This window comes from Macrobrachium nipponense, chromosome 23, assembly GCF_015104395.2.
Source record: "Macrobrachium nipponense isolate FS-2020 chromosome 23, ASM1510439v2, whole genome shotgun sequence".
Classification (NCBI taxonomy): Eukaryota; Metazoa; Arthropoda; class Malacostraca; order Decapoda; family Palaemonidae; genus Macrobrachium; species Macrobrachium nipponense.
Window position 1 is genome coordinate 51761134 of NC_061090.1, and position 21476 is coordinate 51782609.

At 43.9% G+C, this 21476-nt stretch overlaps 1 protein-coding gene and 1 long non-coding RNA gene across 3 annotated transcripts in view; one reads left to right on the forward strand and one right to left on the reverse strand.

The window, feature by feature from the left end:
* The window catches only part of LOC135200447 (gephyrin-like), a 191488-nt gene that overhangs the window by 14589 nt on the left and 155423 nt on the right, over positions 1-21476 (forward strand). For both annotated transcript variants that reach the window (XM_064229092.1, XM_064229102.1), the window contains exon 2: positions 11879-12021. In XM_064229092.1, the coding sequence (XP_064085162.1) occupies positions 11899-12021 (123 nt within the window). In that variant the 5' untranslated portion in view covers positions 11879-11898. The remainder of the gene's footprint in view (positions 1-11878; positions 12022-21476) is intronic.
* Positions 3293-3896, reverse strand: LOC135196463 (uncharacterized). Its single transcript, XR_010310415.1, has 3 exons — positions 3839-3896; positions 3609-3691; positions 3293-3416 (listed from the first exon to the last, which is right to left on the reverse strand). It is a non-coding gene; the product is annotated as an uncharacterized LOC135196463 (long non-coding RNA).

Consider the following 21476-nt stretch of genomic DNA (forward strand, 5'->3'; position numbering starts at 1 on the left):
ATCGACGATAATAACTGTTAACATGTTTAACATTTATTGGAAAGAGTTGTGAGAAGACGAACAGGCTTCCTATAGACTGCTTCCTTTTCCTACTTCTCCCCCGATTGAAGATGACGTGGGAAAAGCTTCAAGGAAGATTATCTTGCCAGTACAAGAGCAACTGCCTCTTTGGTGGTAGTGTTAGCGCCTCGTAGGAAGGACGTTGCGCTTCCAATCAAGAAGTCTCGTCCTCTCTCCCCTGCGAGGCGAGAGGCGTCATGCAGACGTGAAGCTTCCAAAACATATCGCAGAGGCTTTGGTTTCGAGAGCGAGATCGGGAGAATCTTACGGAAGACACGTAACGCCAGAGAGACGTGAGACGTCGTCAAGACATGAATAGTCATTTAGAGCTGCTTTTAGACGCGAGGCTCCAACCAAAATTTGGTTTTGGCGCCAGTTAGGACGCCTTTTGAGAGCGAAGCATCTTCCAGGCGCGAGGCGTCATCCAGACGTCAGCAGCCACACAAACGGGAGGCGTCAGCCTGGACGCTTGGCTGACTACAAGCGTCATCCAAGCGGGAAGCGTCATCCATTTATGGAGAGAAGCCCCTGGGCTGTTGGCGCCTTCCAGGACTATTAAAGCGGGGAAGAGGAAGGAATATCATTCCCTTGAGCCCCTCTTCCTATTAGGAGAGTTTGTCTCCTCCAGAGGAAAGACGTACTGAATTAGCAGCGGAGACTCATCTAGACCCCGAGTTAGAAGTAAACTCGGAGGAGAGGTATCAAGGAAGAGAAGGACTGTCGAACTATAATGTTTTGACAGCCTTGCTTCTAGAGGAGTATGGAGACGACTTGACTCCTGCCTCTCCTCCTTCTCCGCGCGCTCTTTTCTCGAGTGCAAAGACGAAGAAATCTTCATTTTTTCTTAGAATGAAGCCCGCCATTTCGATGAAGAGGGCTCTTCAGTCTTTAGACTCTTGGATGAAGTTGAAGAAGGAGTTAGTTAGAACGGTCTTCTGCATGCCTCCAGCGAGACTAGCTGGTAAAAGAGGCATTTGATATCACGGGAGAGAATATGGGTTTTTCTCTTCCGTCTACGTCAGAAGCGGACTTTTCGACCTTAGTTGACGCTTCACGTAGACAAGGTTTGAACTCTGCCCGTATAACTTGGGGCATTTCAGAACTGGACCATCTCCTCAAGGGACTCTTTCATGTATTGGAAGTTTCAACTTCTTAGATTGGTCCCTTGGGGTGATGTCCAAGAAAGCCCTTGATTCTGAAGGACTCGAACCAGAAGTCCTTCTGTGTATTTTGTCTTGTATAGACAAAGCGGTTCAGGATGGCTCGGTTGAGATCTCCTCTTTGTTGGGAGCAGGTCTTCTTAAAAAGAGGACAGTATATAGTGTCTTTTTAACCAAAGCGGGCTCCCACGCTCAGAGGGCAGCGCTTCTGTACTCGCCTTTGTCTGACTTTTTCGTTCCCTTCTCAGTAGTGAAGGACATTTCTCGTTCATTAACTGAGAAGGCGACTCAAGACCTTCTGACACAGTCAGTAAGGAAGAAGAAACCTGCAGACAGCCCCAAGAACACTGTCATTGTCTGATGAGGAGAAAGACCGGGCCTACAACCTGACACAGATGCGCTAGATGCGAACATATAGGACAGATCAGAGTGTCCGATGTGGACATTGCCAGACATCCTCGAGACTCTACCAAGCTCGAAGCTCCGGCAAGTGAGGAGCCACCCAGGCGCGAGGCGCCAGGCAGGCGCGAGGTACCAGCCAGAACGGCGAAGCTCCAGGCAGGCGCAAGGCGCCACTCCAACCGTGCGCGAGACGCCAGCCCAGGCTCGAAGCTCCAGGCAGGCGCAAGGGCCTCCAGGCAGGCAACAAAGCGCCAACCTGGCGCGAGACACCAGCCAGGCGCGCGCGCCAGGCAGGCACAAAAGCGCCAACCTGGCGTGAGACGCCAGCCAGGCGCGAGGTGCCAGGCAGGCACAAAGCGCAACCTGGCGCGAGACGCCAGCCAGGCGCGAGGTGCCAGCCAAGCCGCGAAGCTCCAGGCAGGCGCAAGGCAAGCTACACTCCAACAGGAGCTAGACGCCAGCCAAGGCGCAAGGCGCCAGCCAGGCGCGAAGCTCCAGGCAGGCGCGAGGCGCCATGCGGCACCAAGCGCCAGCCATGCGCAAGCCAGGCTCTGGCGCGAATCTCCAGCTAAGACGCGAGGCGTCATCCGGATGCTAGGCGCCAGTCCAAGCGAAGGTACCAGACAAGCGCTAGGCGCCAACCAAGAGCGAAGCACCAGCCAGGCGCGAGGTTCCTGCCAGGCTTCAGGCTTCAGTCGGGTGAGATTCCATTTCAAGAAAGCCCTGGTCTTCTTTGAAACATGGAGATCTCCTAAGCACTTCATTAGTGACTTGATTCCTTCAAACAGCTGAGAATTAAAAGCGCAGGAAGTGCGCGCTTTTGCAAATTCTTGTTTTCTTTACATAACCAATATGGTCATTATAAGACATATTAACTGTGTTGTACGGTAGAGGCAACTCTGTGTTGACTTCTCATTACACAAGGATGTCAAGTTAACCTACGAGATCCTTCTCTTTTGGTTTATACGTTTCTGCGGATACGTTTTACTGGGATAAGGAGCCGACACTGATCCTGAACTTTGAGTTAAAGTTTTTTAACTTAGTGAAATTATTGGGGTTTTGAAAGGAGTGTGGTGATAACTCTTTCCAATTTGAGCGCGAACCCTCGTGTTAGGATCAGGTGATCGGGATCGGTGTTGCGCTCCTTCATAAGGTGTATTGTCATATAAGTGGATCAGCACCCATTGACAAAGTCCTTTCAGGCTCTGCCGAGTAAGTGGATAAGACCCTTCGTGGCAGACCCACAAGAACTCTTGGCCATAGATCACATATCTCGCTAAAGTTTCTTGAGGTGATGCAGACTATTGGGCAAACACCCACGAAGTCTACCACCTATCAGGTAGGAACCAAGTTTTAATTATACCTACAACATAGTTGTTGTTTACCTGTCTATTCCATATAGTAGCTGTCTCTTACCCTCCACCGAAGGGTGCCAATCAGCTATGTACAGGCAGTCCCCCCGGGTTACGACGGGGGTTCCGGTCTTGAGGCGCGTCGTAAGCCGAAATCGTCGAAGCCGGAACGACACTTGGAAATATGCCTTAAACTAAGAAAGTTAGAGACCTTACCTGTGTGACATGCAAGTAGATTGCATGATGTGTAGTGTGGTTATTCCAATGGCAAAGGATGGTTCTTGAAGGTATAATTCTTTATTAAACTCTTGTGACACTAAAAGCACAATGTACACTACACTTAATCCTTAGGGTATACACTAAACACTGTCACTATACGTATACACATGCATTGCACACTTTGTTAGATCCTGGAGTACACTAAAATCCCAGTCTGGTAGCTCTGGAAGGTAAAGTATAACCACAATTAGTACAAAATACTACACAAAGTCCTGAATACAATATGTAAATTATAGATATCAAGAGTAAAAAGAGTTAATGTATGTTAATTAATTCCTTACTTTTAGTTTTATAATTCCTTACTTTGAGTTATATCAAGAGTAAAAAAGTTAATGTATGTGAATTAATTCCTTACTTTTAGTTTAAAGTTGTCCTGCTATGTAACCCTGGATGCACAAAGTCTTATGTGGCCCCATAGCCTACATCATTCAGGGGGTTCTGGAATGTACAAAAAAATAATTAGTATGTCAGTAAGTACTCTATGCATAGTAAGTTACATACTGTAATATGCACCATACAGTGGTTTAATATCACATATATAACATGTATAAAACTAGTTAATGTATGTTAAATTAATTTCCTTACCTTTAGTTTAAAGTTGTCGTTCAATGTAACCCTGGATGGACAAAGTCTTATGTGGCCCATAGCCTACATCATTCAGGGGTGGGGTTCTGGAATGTACAAAAGATAATTTTGTCAGTAAGTACTCTATGCATAGTAAGTTACATACAGTAATATGCACCATAGGGGGCAGTGGTTTGAATATTGCATATTGTAAATGATTGGTCTACACCCCCTGTTCCAGCAGGGAGTGTACAGTAAATTCCTGAGGGACCTTGCTCACTTATCCCCTGTGAGAGATCTTGGTCACTTTTTTTTATTTTTTTTTGTATGTACGTATAAAACTTACTTAATGTATGTTTATACTATGTATAATTCCTTACCTTTAGTACAGTATACATAGTTTACAGTTGTCGTGCTATTTTGTTATGTAGTAACCCTGGACAAAGTTTTATGTGGCCCCATAGCCTGCATCATGGAGGGGGTCCTGGTTTTCTGGAATGTACCAAAAAAGTATCAAAGTTAAGTCATGTTTATGTATGTTTAGTAAGTTACATTACAGTAAACCATACGTACAGTGGTTTATAACATGTACATATGTACATAATCAAACTTGGTTGGAAATTCCTGTAAAAAAAAAAAGTTAGTACGTATGTAATATGTACTACTGTATGTAAAAACCTTACTGTTCATACTTTGTTACACTACATGTTACATGTGAACGTATACTTTCCTGAAGGGTTTTTTTGTTTTTTTCCATCCAAAAAATGGTGCTTCTACTTGTAGTTATACCTTGATGACACTTGTAGTAACAACCTGGAGTTGTGTGAAAAATGTTGGTTCTGGAAGGAAAAAGTAACAAAATTAGTGTACAAAATATACACTACAGAAAGTTGTGAATGCAATATGTTAATTACTGTAGATATATCAAGAGTACTAAAAGAGTTAATGTATGTTAATTAATTCCTTACTTTTAGTTTTAAAGTTGTCGTTCAATGTAACCCTGGATGGACAAAGTCTTATGTGGCCCCATAGCCTACATGCATCAGGGGGCGGTTCTGGAATGTACAAAAAAATAATTTTGTCAGTAAGTACTCTATGCATAGTAAGTTACATACAGTAATATGCACCATACAGTGGTTTAATATCACATATAACATGTAGTATAAAACTTAATTTAGAAATTCCTTACATAACTTACCAACTTTTAGTGAGTCTCAAAGCTGTTACCTAGGTTGTGGGAGATGGAGGTGGAGGTGTAGAGCATTCATGATAAGGATGCATTCCAAACCTAACTTCAGTGTGCTTTATCACAGATACAGGCTAGGATGATGGGCAGTCTGGAATGAAGAATTAATATTAAAGGACAGTATGTAACCACTTAGGTGTACAAAATTTATTGTACGTATGCAAACATTAAACACAACTGAGAATTCCTTACCTCCAGCAAAATGAAGACATGTAGGCTATGTAGAGGTCTGGTTTATGTAAGTCACAGGGCATGCCAGTCTGGAATGATAATGTAATAGTACATATGATTATAGTATGTATGTTACATACAAATAACATGGTTATTACATATGTAATATTAAAACAGTAATAAAAAAAAATGTCCTTACCAAATTCTAGTGGTTGGCTTGCTTACTGGGATGGTCATATGGTACATGAGAGTGGGTGGCTGGGCTATGGAGTGGGATGGGCAGGTGCTTGGAGTCTGGAATGATAAAAAATATATAAAATGATAGTTACTACTACTGTAACTACTGCACATGTTATTACTGTTTGACATATGTAGTGTGTAATACGTATGTTCAATATAAAAAATGAAGAATTCTTTTACCTGAAGGAATGGGAGAGGTGATACTCGTATCAACTGATTTGGGCTCTGGGGAGGTGATACTTGTATCAACTGATGAGGGAACATCTACATCTGGAAAGAATGATAGGGTACATAAATATATTATAAGGTGGATGTAATTGTAGCATATGTACACTTTTAAAATAAAATTTCTATTAGCAATTTATAAAACATTTTATACAAATTTGTTTAAGGATTCCTTACCTGATGTATAGGGCGAGGCATCAAAACCATGGAAAGCTCAGGGTCCATCTGGGTCACTGTCACTATCAAAGGGGTCTGAAATGGAAAAAAAAAATAATAATAAGGTTATGCAACATCAAACACATTGTACCACTATGTAAGTTAGTGTACGTATGTATGTAGGGTGTAAACAATTTCCAACATGAAAATGAGAAAAATGAAATTGCTTACTGATGTACACGTGCAGGTGGGCGGGCTGATACAGAGGGTCCAGGTACAGGGATCTGGAACTGTCACAGGAGTAGTACAGGGAGATCTGGAACGGTCACAGTAGTACAGGGAGATCTGGAACTGTCACAGGTAGTACCAGGGGGATCTGGAACTGTCACCTACTCTGCAATAAAATTACAAATGATGAAAATTAATGAAGTTACAATTTACTCTTACATTTAGTTTTGACATTAAAAAATTAACACATTTTAAATGTACACTATGTAAACACATAAATTAGTAAAACAGTTCAGAATTCCTTACCAGGACAGGAGTGATCAGGACGAGGAGAAGGTGGGTTTTCTTTTTAAACGGTGGTAGGAGGAAGGTGGTGGTACTGGAGACTTGTGAAGAAAGTGTCAAGCCTGGACTGCACACTTCTCTTCGCTCTTCTCCTTCAGGGTCTCCTTGTAGAAAGTCACCAAATCCATGATTCCTCTCTTGATTTTGTCAAACCTAGAAACGTTAGGGTCTTCGCCTCAAAAGAAGCCAAGGCTCTGTCCAGAATGAGTAAAACCCTCTGACAAGCCTTTCAACAGTTAATGACCTGGTTTGTGGCTCTGGTGCCGCCTCCTCTTCCCTCAATCATTTGTTTGTTCAGTTCTAACGTAAGTCCTCTGCCTCAAAAGAGCCAAGGCTTCTCCAGAGAAAAACCCTGACAGCCTTTCACATTAATGACTGGGTTTTGGCTCTGGTCCGCCTCCTCTTCCTCAATTTTGTTGTTCAGTTCTATAAGTCCTCTCAGACAATTCCTCTCCATGGGAAGCCAGCAGCTCTGTTACATCATCAGGTTCAAGATCTAGTTGCAGCCTCTTGCTTAGCCCTACGATCTTCCTCGTCACAGTCTCGACGTCTTCTGCCTGGTCAAAGCCTTCAAAACTGTGCACAAACTGTGGACACAGTTCCTCCAGGCCCCCCATTTAAAGTGGTCGTCTTCACCTCGTCCCAAGCACTCTTGCAAATGCTTCACTGCATCTGCAATGTTTGTATGCCACTTCCAGAATTCTTCAGTGTCAACTCCTTGTTAGCTTCTATGGCCCTCAAAGCAAAACGTATGGTCCTTCTAAGGTAGTAAGCCTTGAAATTTGCTATTACTCCCTGGTCCATTGGCTGTATCAGCGATGTGGATTGGGTGGGAGGTGGGAGGTTCACACCACCTTCCATTAAGGATGCATGTCCTCTCAAATTTGTTTGAAGGGTGACCAGGGGCATTGTCCAGGTGACTAAGAGGGCCTTAAAAGGCAGACCCTTCGAAGTCAAATACCGCTCCACTGCTGGCACGAAATGGTCATTGAACCAATCTTCGAAGACCATTAAGGTAACCCACGCCTTCTTGTTAGATTTTCCAAATCACAGGGAGTTGACTCTTGAAAATGCCCTTGAAAGCCCTGGGATTCTCGGCCAAATACACCAGCAAGGGCTTCAGTTTCAAATCACCACTTGCATTGGCCCCAAACAGCAAAGTCAGTCGCTCCTTTCCAGCTTTATGGCCAGGTGCTGACTTCTCCTCCTTGGAAAGGTACGTTCGATTTGGCATTCTTTTTTCCAAAATAATCCAGTCTCATCCACATTAAAGACTTGGTCAGCCGTGTAACCACCATCCTTAATTATCTCAGCCAAACCACCTGGAAAACTTTCTGCTGCTTCGCTATCAGCACTAGCAGCTTCACCTTGCAGCTTCACATTATGCAAATTTGCACGAGCCTTAAAACGGTTAAACCAACCTCTACTCGCGGAAAATTCACCACCAGCACTGCCTTCGCCAAACTTTTTCACTACTGCCTCATGCAGCGCTCTAGCCTTCTCCTGGATCACACTTAAGCTCACCGAACACGTCGCTGGTTCTGGTCCTCCAGCCAGATCATGAGCAATTTCTCCATTTCAACAATGCTCTGGCTACGTTGCTTTCTCGTTTATCACCGTTGACTTCCATCGGTGCAGCATCCTTAACGTGCTTCAGAATACGTTCCTTATCCTTCACAATGGTTACCACCGTGGTCCTGCTCAGCCTAAAGAACGGCCTATTTCGGTGTTAGTTTCTCCCTTCTCCGAACGCTTTATCACGTCATATTTGACCTCCATCGTGATGACCTTCCTCTTCTTGGATGAACTATCATCGGAGGAAGTACTTTGGCGTTTAGGAGCCATTGTAAATTAGCGAAAATGGCAAGGAATTCAGCAACGTCTCAGCACACAACCTAGTGGAATGCAGGCAGGCACGCGATTGAAGTGGCGTCCTTTCGTATTGTTTACGCTTGGCGTCCTCGCCGTCCGAGGTCGTTGTTCGGTCAATTTACCATACGAGTTTAATAGCGTTAATTAATTTATGCACCTCCGCTCAAAAACTAGTTCTGCATATGAGGTATCGTTAAAAAGCATAACAAAACGTCGTAACCTTGGCATTTGTGTTGTAATCTAACCAGAAACTTAGTTTTTTTAATTATGTACTGAACCAAGCAATGATTTTTCATTATTTATTTTGCGCTTTTTGGACTGTTTAAACTGCGCATCCCAAGCTAGTGTATTCATTCGCCCGCAACTAGTCCGCATATGCGGCGTCAGTAAAAAAAATTCAAAAAAAAGAAAACGAAAAAAAAAAATGTCAAAAAAGTCATCATAACCTCAAATTTTTGTTGTAATGTAACCAAAACATATTTTTTATTATGTACTGTGCTAAACTATAAAGGATTTTTATCATAGCATGCGTTTTTTTAAAAGCGCGTTAACTTCGCATGCGTCGGAAGCGTCAGCGTCGTAACCCTCGGAACAAGCGTCGTAACCCAGGACGGAATTTCCATTGAATATTTAAGAAAAAGCGTCGTAACCTCGGAACGTCGTAAGCCGGAAAACCGGTCGTAAGCCGGGGACCGCCTGTATATATCTGACAGTAAGTTGATTGTATGAAAATGATATTGTTATGATACAATAAAGTTTCATACATACTTACCTGGCAGATATATACGATTAGGGCCCACCCAGCCTCCCCGCAAGGAGACAGGTGGAAGAGAAAAAATATGATAGAAAACAGGAATGGTTCCTAATCCTGCCACCCAGGGCAGGACGGTAGATCACCTGACCTACCTGCAGCGTGTGCCGCGAAATTTGAATTTCTGTCGGGGACGACGGAGTCTTAGCTATGTATATATCTGCCAGGTAAGTATGTATGAAACTTTATGTATCATAACAATATCATTTTTGTTATATTACAACAAAAATTTTGAGGTTATGATCATTTTCGACACTTTTTATGTCGTATTTTTTAAATTTTTTTAGTGACGCCTCATATGCGGAACTAGTTTTCGAGCGAATGAATACACTAGCTTGGGATGCGCAGTTTATAACAGTTCAAAAGCGCAAATAATGAAAAAATCATTGCTTGTTTCCAGTATACATAATTAACAAAACTAAGTTTCTGGTTAGATTACAACGCAAATTCCAAGGTTACGACGGTTTTTTTATGCTTTTTAACGATACCTCATACGCAGGAAACTAGTTTTTCTGAGCGGGGAGGGCGCATAAATTAATTTACGCTATTAAACTGTATGGTACCCATGTCAGGATAAGGAACGCATCTCAAAACAGTATACATATCCTTTAATACAAAAAACAAAGCAAAATATCATTGAAACATTATTTCACTTAAGAATCCATTTATACTCTACTTAGATTTGGATATAAAAACCATAGTTTCTCTCTCTCCTCCCTCTCTCTCCCTCTCCCATTCTCCTTCCTTCACCTCCCCGCTCTCTCTCTCATCTCCCTGTCCTCTCTCTCTCTCTTCTCTCTCTCTCTCTCCCCCTCCCCTCCCCTCGCCACCGCTCTCTCTCCTCTCTCTCTCTCCTCGTCTCTCTCTCTCTCTCTTCTCTCTTTGTATTTTCCGGACGAAAATAATCACAAATTAGTGTATTTTGATGTTTTATTTTCATGACTAAATACATTTTTATAATACAAAATGATTTACTAATTTTCAAATATTAATTTTGATTAATACACGTACTGTATTAGTAAGTTTAATAAGTAAAAATGATATCACATAATAAAAATAATAATTCTCTCTCTCTCTCTCTCTCTCGATCTCTCTCTCTCTCTCTCCCTTCTTCTTCCTCTCTCTCCCTCCTCTCGCTCTCCCCTCTATTCTCATCTCTTCTCTCTCCTCCTCTCATTTACTGAGACTCGAGATTTTTTATGTACTTGTACTATTTGTATGATAAATGCAATGATTTACTATTTTCAAATATTAATATTAATTTATATAGCAATAATATCAATTCATTAAAGAAAATACCATAGTGAATTAGTAAGATTTTAGCTTATATATTTATAAAATTATGGAAGAATGAAGGAAATCCCAGTCTTCTCCTCAGTAACCTTTTTCTCAACCTCCAGGTACTAAAACTAAGTCAGACATACGTATCAAGTTCTGTGACAGCCAGGAGGGGTGGGAAGTGCTCATGAAATTCCCCCCCCCCCCTCCCGCTCTCTCTCTCTCTCTCTCTCTCATCTCTCACTTCTCTTCTCTCTCTCTCATCTCGTCTCTCTCTCTCTCTCTCTCTCTCTCTCATTTACTGCGACTCGAGATTTTTTATGTACTTGTACTATTTGTTTTTAATACTTTCAAATAATAATAATAATAACTGTAATTACAAAATTCATATGTGATAGTATTTTAAAGAAATACAATACTAATCTATCCATGTCACTTTTAATTAAGGTTAACTCTCTCTCTCTCTTTTTTGCCACACAAGATAATAATGTGTCATAGTGGTAACTCCCTCCCTCTCTTTCGCTGGAAACGTGATAAGTATTTTTTGAGAGAACAGAGAAAGATAAACACTCTCTCTCTCTCTCTCTCTTCTCTCTCTCTCTCTCTCTCCTCCTCGTCTCTCTCATCCTCTCTCTCTCTCTCTCCTCTTCTTTTACCGAGATGAAAGAATTTGTATGGTACTAGTATGTAAAATGTTTATTGATAATTTTCAGTTATTTTAAACAAACAATATAAACCTCCTTTATACCGTGCTGGTGCTACAGTTGTAATGCTCTCTCTCTCTCTCTCTCTCTCTCTCTCTCTCTCTCTCTCTCTCTCTCTCTCTCTCTCTCTCTCTCTCTTGTATTTTAATGAAAATATACAGTAATTTGTGAATACACAGTGTTGCACATGAAAAAAGTAAATTAGTGATAATTTTAGAGATACGGCCCTTAGAAATATTGTAAATTAGTGAAATTTTCCCTGTGGACATGTTTTCAACAACGTCGTTCCGGCTTACGACGAATTTCGGGTTACGACGCGTCTTAAGAACGGAACCCCCATCGTAACCTGGGGACTGCCTGTATTTGGGATAAATCTTACCTGTTGTGAAAGATAGCTATATCTCTGTGCTGCAGCCAAGTCTATATTCAATTAGAAAAAGATCGTTTTGGTTGACCCAGATGACTTTCTAGTTCACCAGTGCAATTGTCTCTTCTCAGTGCCAACTTGAGGAATTTGTGATGCCAGCTGGTATTAAATTGTTGGAGGAGTCATTAGAATGGGCAAGGCAATTTTAGATGCTGCAGGGGAATGTTTGCATGCACTCTCTAACTTGGTTTTGAAGGAGAGAACAATTATGCTCCTGTCTTTGTTAAAGGTTTCTCCTGCAGATGGCAGCTGTGACTGGTATTTTGTTTTTTGAAAATGTAATGATTTATGTTGTTTTGCAATTTGACGTGTAAGTGACCTTTCAAACGGGAGTCCTAACAAATTTTTTCATTCACAGATTTGTTTTGAAAGTCCATTATGATCACTGTGGGTGTATTAACAGTGAGTGACCGTTGCTCTAGTGGTGAAGCTGTAGATGAAAGTGGAGCCAACCTTGTTGCACTCATTCAAAATGGCAAGATTTTTCAGGTGCAGGCGAAGGTTTGTATCTATCTGATTTATAAGCAGTTTAGTTTTTACATAAATTTTTAGAATTGTGACAGTTCAGAGGATACTTGAAATTGGTTTGATTAGCATTACTGGTATATACAGTATTTATATTATCAACTTTTTTCTTTAATTGAAAATAGATACAAAAGGTCTACAAAATGGCACAAGAGGTGGTTGTAACAGCATGGACGCATCCTAACTTGGTCTCTGGTCTATCTCAGATAAAGCAAGTGTGACAAGTATTTCCACTTTCCAAAGTGAAATCCTATAGAGCTCATTTCCCATGTATTAGTCTGGTAGCAACATCTACTTCCATTCTTTGTGCTGGGTTGACCAATTCCAGAATGAGTTTTTACTATGCACTCCCTTATTGCTTGGCCTCCTTCAAGTGTATATTTTACATCGTCATTTATTTGACCCCTAGTTTTCCAATTTAATCCGTAACCTTACTTTCATGTTTCATCTATGATTGTTTGTGTGTGAGTTTTATCTGTTAATTTGTTCATGCCACTTACCTGACAGATATATATATAGCTGTATTTTCTGAAGTCCGACAGAATTTCAAAACTCGCGGCACACGCAGTGGGCGGCAGGTGGTAGTACCCATTCCAGCCGCTGGGAGGCGGATATCAGGAACCATTCCCTTTCTATTCATATTTTTTTCTGTCGCCGGTCGGTAAACAACTGTTTACGACCTCCGCTCAGGATTTTTTGGATTTGACTCGCTTTTAAGTATCTGATTGGTTTTTTGGTATTGAATTGGATTGTTGGATTGGCATGCGCGATAGTGGACCGTTTTTTGACTTTGGATTGGCTTTTCTGTAAACGTGATGTCTGGATCAAGTGCTGTGAGTTTCAGAGTGTGTGTGAGGACTGATTGTAAGGTGAGGCTACCGAAAGCCATCGGTAGACCCCCACACAGTATGTATGAGTTGTAGGGGGCATAATTGTTTGGTGGATAATCGTGCAATGAATGTGAGAGATTGACCGATGATGATTGGAGAGTATATGAGTCCTATCGCCTTAATTGGAACGCGATAGGATCAGGAGGTCTTCCTCCAGGAGTGGTTCTACCAAAGGTAGGCTAATAATTCTCCTGTATTAAACACCTTATAGAGTTGCATCTCCTAAACCTGTGTTGCCTTCGGGCTCTGAACTACTGTGTCGGAGGAATGCTAATGCTCTCTCTCTTATTTTTGGAGTCTCTACGCACTCTGAGACCAAAGTGAAAGCCTTGGAAACTGGCTCTGTTCAAGTGTGTGATCGTGCCCCCTAGTGTTGTGGAGGGGGGCGTCAGATCGGCCCCATAATGCCTCTAGGCCTAGACCTCTATCGGACTCCCAAGACTCAGGGAGAGGGTATGTCGAAAGCCGCAAGAGGGTTACGGGGGCTCCCCACCGATCTGGCGTCCCTTCGGCAGGCCTTGTTGCAAAGTCCCAGGCTGTCAAGGAGCGCTCACATGCGCGCATCCTTAAGACAGTTTTCGTCCTCCGAAGCGTCCTCCCCGCGCAAGGGGTGGAGCGTCGGAGAGACTCTCGTCCGCTGAAAAGGACGTTTTCGTGTTGAGGACGCTTCACGTCCTGTATCGCCGCTTTCGTCGGAGGATGCGTAGACGCTTTTCCGCCTCAGAAAGGGGTAAGATCTCCTCCGATGAGGACGCTGGGGTTGCGCTTGCACAGGCGCGTCCCCTCCCTGAGAAGCAGGTAGCTGTACCTGTGAGAAGGAAGGAGGCGTCCCCTCGCCCTTGTCTTCTCGCAGGATCAGTCCTGCTCCCTCTGTTCGTTCCTCTCCAACGAAGAACATTCTTTTGTCCCTTCAGGACCAGCTATCGACGCTTATGGCTCAGAGTACTCGCCCAGCAGCAGTCGACCCTAAGCGGAGGAAAGGACCTTAGATGCCCATCAAGAGGACGAAGCAAGTCTCCTTCTCCCTCTCTCGTTCGTCTTGTTCGCCGTATCGCGTCTCCTTCGGCGATTCGCCGATCTCGTTCGTCCTCTAGGAAGACGTTGCGTCAAGACGCTCGGCAGGACGCTCAGCAACGACGTTCGACAGGACCTCGACAGGCGCTCGACAGGACGCTCGAAAACAGGACTCGCAAGGACGCTTGGCAGGAGCTTGGCCGGACGCATCGGCAGGACGTTCGGTCAGACGCTCGACAGGACGCTTGGCAGGACGCTCGGCAGGACGCTTGGCAGGACGCTCGGCAGGACGTTCGACAGGACGCTCGACAGGACGCTCGGCAGGACGCTCGGCAGGACGCTTGGCAGGACGTTCAGCAGGACGCTCTTCAGGACGCTTTTGGGGTACTCCGACCAAGAAGAAGTCGTACCCCAAGACGCTGGTTTGCGCGCACGTAGGCCACGTATTCCGGATAACATGTCTTCCCTTTCGTGTAAGAAACGTAAGGACGCTTCTCTGGCAGTGAGCTGCCTCGGGTGTCTGCAAGGACGCTTGTCGCCGTCAGGGACGCTCTACCTACTTCGAGTGGTAAGCGCCACAAAGAAGACAGCCTAGATAAGGCTTCATCCAGTAAGAATAGGGGGCCTTTGATTAAGGCAAGACCCGACATTCGTACGCCCTCTCCGGAGAGGCGGTCTCCTCTCCGATTAGAGAAGAAGGAGAGCTGAGTAGTTCGGCATGACTCGGATTGAAGAGGAACCTTCTGCTGCCCCTTCAATCTCAGATTATTAAAGTTCTCGTGCGGCTGTTGCGTTCGTCCTTCGAGGACAAGTTTCAGCCTGCAGCTCCCAAGTCTCCTCCTTCAGTTTTCATTTTTCCTCTAACGACTGGTAAGACTCCGGAATTTGTTGAGATGAAAACTTCGCTCTCTACTAAACGGGCGTTCAAGAAACTCCAAGATTGGATGGTACGAAGGAGAGATCAAGGCAAGACAACTTTCGCATTGCCTCCAGCTAGACTCAGCGGAAAAGGGGGTATTTTGGTATAAAGAACCAAAGAAGAAGTGGGGGTTCGAATCCCTTCTTCAGCACAAGGAGATTTCTCCAGCTTGGTGGATTCTCAGAGGAGGTCTCTTTTATCCACTGCTAAAGTGACCTGGACCTCTACGGAGACGGACCATCATTTGAAGGGGTCTGCTCCGGACTCTTGAAGGTTTTCAACTTCCTTGACTGGTGCTTGGGAGTTCTGGATCTGCAATTGAGAAGCCCAGAATCTCTCAGTCTGGGGAGCTGTTCCAGCGTGTTAGCATGCATGGACAAAGCCGTCAGGGATGGTTCGGAGGAGCTCGTCTCTCATTTTGGAACGGCCTTATTGAAGAAGAGAGCTTTGCTGTGCAATTTCACGGCTCGTTCAGTTACTCCAGCTCAGAAAGCGGATTTGCTTTTTTCTCCTCTTTCGAACCGTCTCTTCCCCCAGACTTTGGTAAAGGACCTGACAAGCAGTTTGCAAGAGAAGCAACGCAGGACCTCTTAGCCCAGTCCTCAAGACGTTCGGCAGTACCTTCAACTTCTCAGCTTTTGTTCAACCGCCGAAGAAGGTTAAGCCCTTTCGTGGGGCTCCCCCCTCGAGAGCAGCTCCTCGAGGGAGAGGTTTTTCACGAGGAAGAGCTTCCTTTAAATCAAGCCTTCCAGTGAGAACAACGTGTCCTTTCAGGACACACACACCAGTCGGAGCCAGAACTGAAGTTTTTTGCGGGGCCGTGTAGGAGGAGAGAGACACGGACTCTTGGTCCCTCAAGATCGTGGAGCAGGGGTACAAGATCCCCTTTTTAGATTCTTCCTCCTCTTTCTACGACTCCCAGAGACCTTTCTCCATCCTATCAGGGAGAGAAGAAAGCAAGTGTTATTCGTCTTCTTCAACAAATGATCGAGAAAAGAGCGGTGGAACAAGTCGCGGACCTGGGGTCTCCAGGTTTTTACAACAGGATTTTCCTAGTACCGAAGCAGTCGTCAGGTTGGCGTCCAGTTCTAGATGTAAGCAGGCTCAATCTTTTCGTGGAAAAGACCAAATTCAACGATGGAACGCCTCATTCTGTTTCTGGGAGCCGTGAGACTAGGGCGACTGGATGGTGTCCTTAGACTTGCAGGGAACACGTACTTTCACATCCCGATCCACCCTCTTTCAAGAAAGTATCTAAGGTTGTCTTAGACAAAAAGTGTGGCAGTTCAGAGCTATGTGTTTCGGCCTGACCACGGCTCCAATGGTGTTCACCGTAGTCATGAAGAATGTGGCGAGTGGCTACACTCTTCGGGGATAAGAGTTTCCCTGTACCTCGACGACTGGCTGATCAGAGCGTCGTCGAGAGAAAAGTGTCTGAAGGACTTGCAGTTCACTTTAGCCCTAGCAAAGTCCCTGGGACTTCTTGTCAACCTCGAAAAGTTGCATCTGACCCCGACACCAGTCCATCGTGTATCAGGGGATTCAGATGGATTCAGTGGCTTTTCGACCATTTCCGTCCCAGGAACGTCAGCGGCTAGGATTAGAAAAGATCTCGGCCTTCTTAGGGAAAGAGACTTGCTCGGCGAGGGAATGGATGATCTGCTGGGCCAACCATTTCCTCGCTAGAAAGGTTTGTTCCTTGGGAAGACTGCACCTCAGGCCTCTCCAGTTTTTCCTTGCGGACGAGTGGAAGGCCAAGGGACGATCTCAATGCCATATTGAGAAAATATCTTCCAATAAAGAACCATCTAAGATGGTGGTTCGACCCACAGAAGCTACAGGAGGGCGTGTCCCACTAAGTCTTCTGAGCCCGACCTAGTGTTGTTCTCCGACGCTTCCATCACGGGCTGGGGAGCAACACTAGGAGGGAGGAAGTGTCAGGCTCCTGGGGAGGGGGAACAGGTAGCCTGGCACATAAATGTCAAAGAGCTTGCAGCAATCTCTTTCTGTCTCTGCAGTTCTTCGAAAGAGTTTGAAGAACAAGATTGTTCAGGTAAACTCCGACAATACCACAGCACTCGCTTATTTGAAGAATCAGGGAGGAACACACTCCAGAACTTTGTTTTTCCTGGCGAGGGAGATTCTGCTGTGGGCGAAGAGAAGAAAGGTGACGATCCTGACGAGGTCATTGCAGGAGTGCAAAACGTCAGGGCCGATCTTCTCAGTCGTCGGGAACAAATCCTACCGACGGAATGGACCTTAAACAAAGACGTGTGTCGAGACCTTTGGAGGTTGTGGGGACGTCCTCTGGTCGACTTATTCGCGACGTCAAGGACCAAGAGACTTCCTCTTTATTGCTCCCCGGTCCTGGATCCAGAAGCGATCGCTGTGGACGCGTTGCTTTGGAATTGGACGGGTCTAGATCTGTACGCCTTCCCACCATTCAAGATTTTGGGGTGGAAGTCATGAGGAAGTTTGCGGCCTCAGAAGGGACGAGGTTGACCCTGATCGCTCCGATGTGGCCAGCGAGAGAATGGTTCACAGAGGTCATGTCTTTCCTTGTAGACTTTCCCAAGGACATTGCCCTGGAGGAAAGATCTACTCAAACAGCCTCACTTCGAAAGGTTTCACCGAAACCAAATCTCCTCCGCTCTGAGTCTGACTGCGTTCAGACTATCGAAAAGTTGGCCAGAGCGAGAGGTTTTTTCGAAAGCAGCTGCGAGAGCAATCGCAAATGCAAGACGTGCTTCTACAAGAGCTGTTTACCAATCGAAGTGGGCTTCCTTCAGGGCATGGTGTAAAAAGGAGGGAGTTTCCTCTTCCTCGACCTCTGTGAACCAGATAGCTGATTTTCTGCTCTTTCTCAGGAATGTGCAGAAATTAGCGGTCCCTACCATCAAGGGATATAAGAGCATGTTGTCAGCGGTTTTTAGGCACAGAGGCCTTGACCTTTCTGACAACAAAGACATTCATGATCTTTTAAAATCTTTCGAAACTTCGAAGATTCCTCAAACGAGACCTCCTTCATGGAACCTTGACGTGGTTCTTAAGTTCTTAATGTCAAGTCCTTTCGAACCTCTTCAGGCAGCGTCTCTTCGAAACTTGACAAGGAAGGCTCTTTTCCTAACTTCTCTGGCGACGGCTAAGAGAGTTAGTGAAATACAAGCTTTTAGTAATTTAGTGGGATTCAAAGGAGACAATGCTGTCTGCTCTTTGAACCCAACTTTCTTGGCGAAGAATGAAAATCCTTCGAATCCTTGGCCGAAAACTTTCGAGATCAAGGGTTGTCCAAAGTCTGGTGGGCCAAGAACCCAGGAGAGAGCCCTGTGCCCTGTCAGGGCTCTCAAGTTCTATGTACATAGAACAAAAGAGGTAAGAGGTCCCTCAGGTAATCTCTGGTGCTCTGTGAAGAGACCAGAGTTACCTTTATCTAAGAATGCTGTTGCTTTCTTTCTGAGGGACGTCATTAAGGAGGCTCATTCATCTTTCCAGAAGACTGATTTGAGCCTCTTACGAGTGAAAGCTCACGAAGTTAGAGCTGTCGCTACCTCTCTTGTCTTCCAAAAGAATATGTCAATCAAGGACATTCTTGATTGCACCTTTTGGAGGAGTAACTCCGTCTTCGCCTCACATTACCTAAGGGATGTGAGAACGATTTATGACGACTGTAATTCACTGGGGCCATACGTTTCTGCGGACACAGTCTTGGGTCCGGAAGTAGCTCTTTCCCTATCCCTTAGTTAGGTTTTAGGTTAGTTTTATTGTTGTGTTTTTAGGTTGTGGTGAGTCTTATGTGAAGATCTCCCATCCTTTAGTTAGTTTTAAGGGTTTTTTTGGATAGTTGGTCAGGTGGTGGTCAGTTGCTTCGTTGCCCTCATATGTATGGCTCGATGGTCTTGTCACGTTGAGGTCTCGTACCCGTTGACAGATCATCCAGAGCGCACCAGCACTACAGGTCTCCACCTGGCTGGCAACTCTGATTTAAGCAAAGCAGCCTTAAGTGACAGTAATCACAGAGTCTACTTTGCTAACAGGTGAGGAACCAAGATGTATATCATCTACTTAATTTAAGTTTCCTAAAAAATCCTATTCTGTCTCTTCCCACCATCCGAAGGTGGGATTCAGCTATATATATATCTGTCAGGTAAGTGGCATGAACAAAATGTTATTGTTATTATACAATTAAGTTTGTTCATACTTACCTGGCAGATATATATAATTAAAGTGCCTGCCCTCCTCCCCTCAGGAGACAGGGGCATTAATAAAATATGAATAGAAAATGGGAATGGTTCCTGATATCCGCCTCCCAGCGGCGGGAATGGGTACTACCACCTGGCCGCCCACTGCGTGTGCCAACGCGAGTTTTGAAATTCTGTCGGACTTCAGAAAAATACAGCATATATATATCTGCCAGGTAAGTATGAACAAACTTAATTGTATAATAACAATAACATTTTCAACGACCTCATAAAGCATTATTTTTTGTTGCTGTCACCTGTGGTGTGGTTTGAGATTACAATTTTACAGTTTTACTCATTCACTTTCGCATTAGTACAAAGTTCGTGTTCAGTGTAACTAAGGAAAGATATACTGCAGGATTATTTTATTAAACTAGTATGTAAGTCCCTTTCCTTGGATTTTCTTTCATGAGGATAGAGTTGCAGAATAGTGGGATGATCAGGACTTTGGTGTTGTACAAGAAGCAATATATTGCACAGGCATAGAAAATTCAAGTGGAATGTAATTTTTGTTCAACAGTTTTTTTTTTTTTTTTTTTTGTTTTTTTTTTTTTTTTCCTGTAGACTGTTGTGGCAGTCTATGCCTTTAAAGGCAAAAGTAACCTTGGATCTATAAATGTGCTGGTGACAAGAGTGGATGTAAATGTTTTGGCTTCTCTCATGGTTATTAAGGTCACAACTGTTTGGAGAACTGATAATTTGTGGGGTACCAAAACAGCGGTGTTCCCCCCTAATCACTTCACTTTTAGGGTGGGGCCAATTGTCTACGCTGTGAGTACATCTGAAGTTAATTGTGTTTTTATTGATGCCTGTTATTGATGCCACTTCAGATTTATTTATGTAAAACACAGAAGGACATCTCTTGAATTGTGAAAGTGTCAGAGGTGAAGGACCCAAAGCTAGGACCTTACGAGGTACTACTTGTACGTACGTATTTACATTAATGGACTGGATGCAACTGGGATGTGACTGAGAGGATCCCAGGCAGGAATAGGGATTACAAAGACTTCTTTAGGTAGTCAACCCCTGATTGATGTAAAGACGGTCCATATTTCTTTCTGAAACTGAAGTACTGTTGCAAACTGACATCATAGTATGGTGCTTATGGCTGCTTACTCTTAAAGATAACTTTATCTTTGTACCAGCAGTTGGAGTCTGGATTCAGAGTAAATAAGATTGTTTGACTGACCTGGATGAATTTCTGGGTAACTTCTTCTCTACCAGATATTATTTCAAATGTTTTAGTTTTTGTCAGAATTCTCTCTGCTGCCATCCTGTGCTGGTCATCTGTGCATTCACTAATTTGGCTGTTGACTTTTTCATGGTATTGTGACTTTTTTGCTCTGTTCAGGATATCTTCAACCAGCATTAGGAATGAAAGCATCAGATTTTGCAGGAATGACTTTGCATTAACATGAGTTAAGAGTTAGATAGACACACAGTATGTCATGGTTGTAGGGGTCAGGAGTACAAAGTTAACAAAAGGTGTGAAGAGTGGATGAAGTGGTTACCTGAATGTGTAAATAAATTCCATGAATAAAGGAAGAGGAGTGAGTCAGTAAGATGAGGGAGCAGTTAATTAGATCAGAAGATAGACTTATTGTTGTTTTATCACTGGCTCCTACTTGTTCCAATTACCCTACTCCTTCCCTTCCCCTCACCTCTCACCCTTCCTCTACCCACACCTGAGCCTACAACCTCAGCTCTGCCTGCAGTTTAGGAAAAGTATATTCTCAAACTAGAACAGGATGTGTGTCTTATTATATATAGAATCTGATAAGGTTTGACTGAATTTATTTTGGGTAATTATGTGCATCCCCCATAGTGATCTCCTTAGAGAAAGGTGTTGCTATCCATGCCTGTTAATAATCTGAGCTTAGAACTGCTTTGCAACAGTTGGAAGGTTACTGCCATTGAAGCAGGTTGGTTCATAGGGAAAAATTTTCTGTGCCCTCCAACATCTTGATCTCGTCCATCTTGAGCAATAAAGTGTGTGGCTCACTTGACAAATTATAAATTCGGGAAGCAAGAGTTGTACTAATTTAAGATGTCTTCATTGTCAGAATTTAATGGTAATGAGGTTAATATAGCCTTGGCCTCTGAGTTTTAAAATGAAACGTATAGACTTTCCATTTTGTGTTTTCTTTATTTTGACAAATTGTCTTGGTTATTTGATTTCACACATGAAACTTACCGAACAATTACATAGCTATACACTTCTTACTTTACGGCAGTCGAAATCCCAAATTTCTCGGCACTAACGGTGCTGCTGACGTGTAGGTGATACGACCCCGCCCACTTTTGGGGATCCCCGGTACTACTGAGCTTTTCTTGACAATTCGTTTCCTGCCGCCCACGGTGAAACACCCG